The following is a 6,926-nucleotide window of genomic DNA, read 5'->3' on the forward strand; positions in this document are numbered from 1 at the left end:
GGGGTATTGAGGGCTTGAAGCAGGGCTTGATCGGGGCAGTGGTTAAGGGTCAAGGCAGCGATCTCCACATCCGCCCTCTAGCAACCTCTGCTGCCGCCACGGGCTGGCCGCGCAGCTTCACACCGCCCAGAGGGTCGTCCATGGGCTCTGCAGCTGCTGTTATGAGCCATGGCCGCCACTCACACTTGTTGTTGGTGCACATGTCGAAGTCGAGCTGCGCGTTGGCCTGCTTGGTGAGCTTGTAGAGGCACACCTTGCGGCTGAACACGGTGGTCTTGCCCAGGGGCTCAAAGGCCTCGGTGTAGGCGGGGGTGGTCTTGACGCCGGCGGTGTTGTAGGTCGCCAGGATTGTAAGGCACACCTGGCCCTGAGGTTCCAAAAACGGCGTGGCAGGGAGTGGATTGGGCGGATGGCGTTGGTTGCGGGACAAGGGCAGAGATGGCCTCCTGGACTCTGGTGAACACGCAAGCCGCCGCTGGTAGACGGCGGTGCACGTACGAGGCACGCCGACTTCGGCGTAATGCACACCTGCGGTGCGCTGGTTAGCATCCGCTCCCGATTTCGCCGCTGCACAGAACCAAACCACTCACGTTGGCGAGGTTGTTGGGCAGGGCGATCTTGTAGGCGGTGGCGCCGCCCTCGAGCTGCACCTTCTCGGCGGCCTCGGCGGGCTCCTCACCCAGCTTGAACTTGACGTCGCCCGCAAGCTTGCAGGTGCCGCCGGCGTTTACGGTGAAGGTGGACTTCTCAGAGGGCTCGGCAGCCGGGCCGGCGGGGGCGGCGGCCGCGGCAGGGGCAGCAGCAGCGGGGGCCTCGGCGGCGGGGGCGTCGGCAGGGGTAGCCACGTCGTTCGCGCCGTCGGGCGCCACGCCGGCCTCGGGCTCGGCGTCGGGTGCCGCGGCGGTGGGGTCCTCCGTCGGGTCGGCGGCGGCCTCGTCGGCAGGGGCGGCGTTGGCAGCGGCGGGGGCGGCAGCCGCCTTCACGGGGGCGTCGCTTGCCGCGGGCGCGGCCGCGTCGGCCTGCATGAGGCGGCGCGGCAGCGGCACCGCAGCAGTGGGCTTGCCCGCGGCGGGCTGAGGGGTGGAGGCGGCGGCGGCCTGCGCGCCGCCGATGGGCACGAGGCCGGTCGGGTACTCCAAGAGGCCGGCGTCAGGCTTGACGTTCACGCCGGCGCCGGCGGTGTCGCACCACGCGCCGGGGACGAAGAACAGGGTGGGGCCCTTGGGGAAGTAATCGCTGACCGCGATCTTCAGCAGGCCGCCGGCCTTGGCGTTGCCGAGCTCGGGGTAGGCGGTTTGGGAGGCGAGGTGCCACGGGGAAGGGAAGGAGCAGTCGCCGTTGGCGCACGCGACCTTGGCGGGGCCGCCCAGGGCGCTGACCTCGCTGACCACGTTGCTGGGGAAGAAGTTGAAGTCGCTGGCAGCGGAGGCTGCGCGATGCAGCGGGTGGCAGGGCGCGTGCGGCACACGTTCGAGGAGGAGGGACGGAGGAGGGGTGTTGCGCCTGGGCGGCTGCATGGTCAAACACCTCCCTCGTCGCGCGGCTGCCGTAGTACAGCTGACCATTGCACGGGATCCACGGGTGCAGAGTATACTCTTCAATCTCCAACATTGATGCAACAACACGCCGCTGGGTCAGGCGTGAACGAGGCCTGCGGCACTCGCCACGAGCCTCCGCGGACCCCATGACCCCCGACGGCCCAATGCTATGGGTTGGCATGCATTAGCTGCCATATTTACATATCAATGAACTTCCTCTGCCGCTGGTTCACCCATGGCACGCTGGAGGTGGACCGTGATCGCCAACCACCCTGCGACCCGCACCCTCACTGACGCACCTGCCGCCACCATGGCCGCCAGAACGCACAAGCTGATCACCCTCATGACTGCCCTCGCTCGCCTACGGTCAGGCGGAGTGGTCGGGGGTGGTTGCTGCCACGGAGGGACGTCGAACGTCGGTGAAGGCTGCGATCAAGCCTTGCAGCAAAGGCCAAATTGGCGTATTGTTTCTGAATAAAGCTTCACCGGCCGTGTCAAACTCTTTTGTACCAAACTCATTGACCATTTGACGGCGGGCAGCTGCCGACCATCTGGCAGGCCCCTCAGTTGAGTCATGGAGGGGGCATGTAACAGTAAGACTATTTTAGCGCGTTGCGTTGCAAGGCCAGGATGTCTCCAGCTGCAACACAGCCGTTGCAAGCCGTACTTGCCCCCAGCTACAAGTCCATGACTGCGTGCAGCGGCCAGGACACGACATGTGACACAGCGCATGTGCAGCAGCAGCAAGAAGAGCAGGGCGCCGAGCGCACCACTGCACCTGCCAAGCCTGTCACGAGGTCTGTCAGGGGTCTATACATGGCCAGCTACGACCTTGTTGGTGCCTCCAGTTTGACGCGCTGACAGCCCCTGGCCGGGCAGGGCGTGCTATGATTGGCTGGGGTCGAAGCCAATGGAAGCGCTTTGTTGCGCTGTTGCTCCACTGTCCCCGATGCGGCCATAACACATCTCTACAAAATCTACAGCTGAATCATATCTTGACATCGCCGCTCAGCCCCTCAGCAGCACGCCAGCGAACCATGGACAGACGGGGGCACTCATTGTGACTGGTGAGCAAGTAGCTGAAACTGCCGAGCGGGGATGCCTGCACGGAAAGGGAAGGCCACGTATCCAGATGCAATTTTCGGAGGTGTGCGTTATATTGCGCTTTGCTATGCCTGATCTGCTCCGCAAGGTTTAGAGCGGTGATCTGGGCAGCAACGATGGCATAGAAGTCGTTCAGCAGCGGACTGTGGACTGGGTGGTGTTAGGTGGTAATCATGGCATCGGGCTTGCGCGCGGAAGCAGGTGCGAGGGTGGCGCCCGGCGCACCATACTAGCTGCATGCTGCCCAGCTGCTGTTCTGCCGTGGCACCGCCCCGTGTGGCGCGGCCTACAACCACCGCAGCCACAGCTGCGGCCGACCTTGCGGCTGGAAGCTGGCGCCAACGGCCTGGCAACCTCCAGCATCCACCCATATGGCACCATGACCCGCATGCGCAGTCGGCGACTGGGAGGCGGCCGGGGCTCAGTTTTTTTCAAAGGAGCAGCTCTATGACATGCAGTGGCAAGACATAGACCTGGAGAGCAAGAGGTGACATATCCTTCCAACCGGCGTCGCAGGGGCATGCAGGCACCAGGGAATGCGCCGCCGAAACCAGGGTTGCATCTGTTTCGTGCGATTGCGTGGGCCGTAAGGAGCGGCAGCGACACTGCCATCGAGAAGGCAGCGTATGTAACCCAACGTCCTCTGCCTGCGGACTTGGTCCACCGCCTGCCGCAGGATCTGCTGCGCGCCGTTTGGCGGCCCCATCGCCACCGTCCGCGACGAGCAAGCCATGGTGGCCGTCCGCGGCGCAGGGCTGGGGCGGCCAGTGGTGCGGCTGTTCAGCGCGGCGGGCGTGGAAACGGGCAGCTTCCTGTGGGAGAAGGGTGGCATGGCGGGGTGGGGCTGGAGCGCCGAGCAGGAGCTGGTGATCGTGGAAGCTACTGGGAAGGTGCGGGGGGACAGGAGGTGGTGTCTATTAGAACTTGGAGTTTGGATGGGATGGGGGTTGTTTGTCGGGCCTGGAAAAAGTGAGGCAGGATGGGTGGTGCCGGGTTGCCCAAACGCATGGATCGTGCATGCGGCATGAAGGGCGCGGGCAGTGGAGTTGTGGTCCGGTATGCAGGCGGGGGCTGCAGCGCAGGGATGCTGCAGGGCGCCCTGGTTGGGGGCCGGTGGCTCCGCTCTAGGGTTTGAGAGGGTCAGCAGACAGGCCTGTTGGCCGCAAGGCAGATTCAGTGCCACATTGGCAACTGATTTGTTAGTCGCGGCTGCAGCAGCAGCTGTTATGTGCAAGCAGGGTGCTGTTCTAGGCACCCCCCTTCCCCCCCACACACACACCACTCGCGCGCACAAACTCGCTCATGCGTGCGCACCTGCATACCCCCATGAAATTAAACACACAAGCACAACAACACGTGTGCACACGAGCACGCACATGCAGAGCAGCTGCTGTGCTCGTGTCAGTTTGTTACATGCACCCTGCGTCTCTCACTCGACCAAATGCATGGGCGCACTTCCCGGATCGACCCAAACCTCAGGTCAGCTTTTACAGCCTGCAGGGCGTCCGCCTGCCGAAGGAGCTTACCTTTGGCCCCGAGGTCGAATCGGAAGGCGTAGGGGCGGTCCACATCTGGCCAGACGGCATCGTGCTGATGTCAGCGCTGACTCAGCAGCTGTGGGCCTCGGTCGGCCTTCGGGAGCCGCGCGCGTCGCGGCTGGCGCCGGTGCCGGGCGTCACCGCCGGGGCGCCGTCGGCGGCGGCGGCGGCGGCGCGGCCGGGGACGCCTGGCGGGAGGGATGCGGCGGCGGCGGTGGCGACGGGGACGGGGCCGGCGCCGTTGGCAGGTGGGTTTGCGTAAGCGGGCTGATCGGGACCCCCAGAAGCGGCAAGAGTAAGCCCGACGCCAGTCCAGGCCCTGCGTTACCCTGGACGGCGACGCTCCCGGCACCGCTCCCACACCCGCGTGTGATCCCCTGGTGGCCCCTGAACCGAGGCAGAAATCCCAAAGCATGACAATTGGCACCGATGCGTGCGTCATATGCCGCTGAAGTCGGCGCTGTCTCCCTCTCCCCTTCCTTCCGCTGCAACGCGCCACACCCCGAACACTTCTCGAAACTCCAATCTCCCAAAAGGCGTGACCAGCGCACAGCTGGCCGTAATAAGGCCCGAGGAGAGCCTGTCACTCTGCCTGGAGGTGCTCGTTGCAGCGGGCGGCGCGGTGTGGGTGGTGGACGAGCGCTCCGCCACCGACCAGCGCCTCCCGCCGGGCGCCGGCGGCGCCGCGGCGCTGGCGGTCGCGCCGGGCGGCGGGTTTGTGGCGGCGTTTTGCGAGGACGGGCGGCTCAGGGTGTTCTCCAGCGGTGTGTCTTGCGGGGCGCGGGCGCTTAATTTTGAGGCCACGAGCTTGCGGGGTTGAGGATGCGGGTGTTGCCGCGCTCACCCTGCTTGCCGAAAATTGGATCAGTGCGGCAGCTGGATACTTGGGGGCGAGAGGTGCAACGAGCAAAGGAGGGTCGCACACTGGGAAGTCCCCATGTGCCAAAGGCGCGTCGATCCTACAGCACTCACCACCGCGCGCAGCCCCCACGTCTCGCCCCTTTCTTGGCTTGTGGCCCTTCCTGTCAAACCCCCCCCCCCCCCGTTTGCCTGCCTTCCTTGCCGCATAATCTGCGGCCCCCAGACTTTGGCCGCATCATATCCGAGTTCGACACCTCCAGCGCCGTCGCACCCCTGGACCTGGCGTGGTGCGGCGTCGACGCGGTGGCGCTGCGCTGGGAGGGGCTGCTGCTGCTGGCGGGGCCCTACGGCGACTGGTGGGCGGGCCCTGGGGCCGGGCTCGTGTTTGGAGCCGTGGAGGCACCCGGGACGTGTTTGACGGTGGCTAGTGTTGTCTTTTTGCGAGAACACGGCGCAGCTGAGGGTGGTTTGGGTTGGACGGCGGCGCTGCAGGCTGTTATGCCGCTTTTTTGTGTGGTCGCACTGAGGCACTGTATTGTGCGGCCTGCACACGAGCGTTCCCTCCCGCCCCCGGGCAGCTCGCACAACCAAACAAGCTGCAACTCAACACGCCGTTGGCTCCGGCTGCCTTCCATTTGCATGTCTTCTATATTGAAAGGCTGCGGCTGCCCGCGTCGGGCCCCATGGCGCTGGTGTCTGAGGTGGACGGCCTGAGGGTCGTGACGGAGGCCACGCACATGCTGCTGCGGCGCGTGGCGGAGCCGCTGCTGCAAGTGCGGCCGGCGACGCGCGATCCTCGCTCTCTTACGCACCCAGGCACACACGACACACACTGCACCAAAAACGCGCTTGCCCAGCCCCCCCAGCGACTTGATTGCGTTGCCCCCCCCCCCTGCTGCTTTGCGGCAACTGCTTTTGCCATCAGCGAACATCCATTCATAGTCAACACACACATGTACACACATCACATACACACACACACACATCACATCACGAGCACACACATACACACGCACACGCACAACCCCAAGGTCTACCGCCCGGGCTCCACCGCGGCTGCGGCCACGCTGTGGGATGCGCGTGACCTCTACGACTCCGGCTCAGCCAGGGCTGACAGGCTGCTGCGGGAGATCCAGCCGCAGCTGCAGGAGGCCGTCGAGGCGTGCATCGAGGCCGCGGGTGGGGCGGGGACGTGGGCGGACGGCGGAGGGTGTCCTGGGCCTGTGGTGTGGCGCGGGAGGGGGCGCCCTGGCTGCAATCTGTTTTTTTGGGAAGCAGGGGTGGTGGCGTGTTGCTGGTTTCATTGCCAGGGATGGAGCAGAACCCATGCTCAAAGCACCTCGGGCCACCATGACCTGATCCATGCACCACACAGGGTAGCCAGCACCCAAGGGCTGTGTGGGGTGGTAGCTGCAAACCCAGTGCAATTATCAGCGACTCCTGCGCCGCCGCCGCCACCCTCTCCGCCTCGCTCAGGCCTGGAGCTCAACGTGCCCCGCCAGCGCGCCCTCATGCGCGCCGCCGCCTTCGGCCGCGCCTTCGTCCCGCCGTTCTTCCCGCCGCTGCTCATGCGGGAAGCCGCCCGGAAGCTGCGCGTCCTGAACGTGGTGCGGGACGCGGCTGTCGGCATCCCGCTGACGATGCCGCAGCTGGAGGCGCTCACGCTGCCGGTCCTGGTGTCGAGGTGCGGGGTGAAGGCAGAGGCATTGAGACGTCTGTGACCTGGGCCGGCTCGGGGTCTGGGGATCCGGGCACCCCTCACACAGAGGCGCTTTCAAAGGCTGCCTGGGGCAGAAGCGAGTTGGGGGTAAAAAGGTGTGAAGGGGGTGAAGGGGCTGCCCGTGAGGGCTTGCCTGGACCTGCATGTGCGGCTTTGGGGGAGGGG

The 6,926-nt window shown here is 65.6% G+C and overlaps 2 protein-coding genes across 2 annotated transcripts; one reads left to right on the forward strand and one right to left on the reverse strand.

Moving 5' to 3' along the window:
- Window positions 1-49: 49 nt before the first annotated feature.
- On the reverse strand, window positions 50-1,883 carry MNEG_12398 (hypothetical protein; the record flags this gene model as incomplete). Its single annotated transcript, XM_014039129.1, has 3 exons — window positions 50-367; window positions 591-1,429; window positions 1,838-1,883. The coding sequence occupies 3 exons, from the start codon at window positions 1,881-1,883 to the stop codon at window positions 50-52; spliced, it is 1,203 nt and encodes a 400-aa protein (XP_013894583.1).
- A 1,490-nt stretch (window positions 1,884-3,373) lies between these two features.
- On the forward strand, window positions 3,374-6,862 carry MNEG_12399 (Vacuolar protein sorting-associated protein 16; the record flags this gene model as incomplete). The annotated part of the gene is made up of 8 exons (XM_014039130.1): window positions 3,374-3,532; window positions 4,122-4,428; window positions 4,717-4,944; window positions 5,265-5,397; window positions 5,700-5,814; window positions 6,073-6,220; window positions 6,518-6,725; window positions 6,808-6,862. The coding sequence occupies 8 exons, from the start codon at window positions 3,374-3,376 to the stop codon at window positions 6,860-6,862; spliced, it is 1,353 nt and encodes a 450-aa protein (XP_013894584.1).
- Between the last annotated feature and the right edge of the window lie 64 nt (window positions 6,863-6,926).

The sequence above is a fragment of the Monoraphidium neglectum genome, assembly GCF_000611645.1.
Source record: "Monoraphidium neglectum strain SAG 48.87 unplaced genomic scaffold scaffold03226, whole genome shotgun sequence".
Lineage (NCBI taxonomy): Eukaryota > Viridiplantae > Chlorophyta > Chlorophyceae > Sphaeropleales > Selenastraceae > Monoraphidium > Monoraphidium neglectum.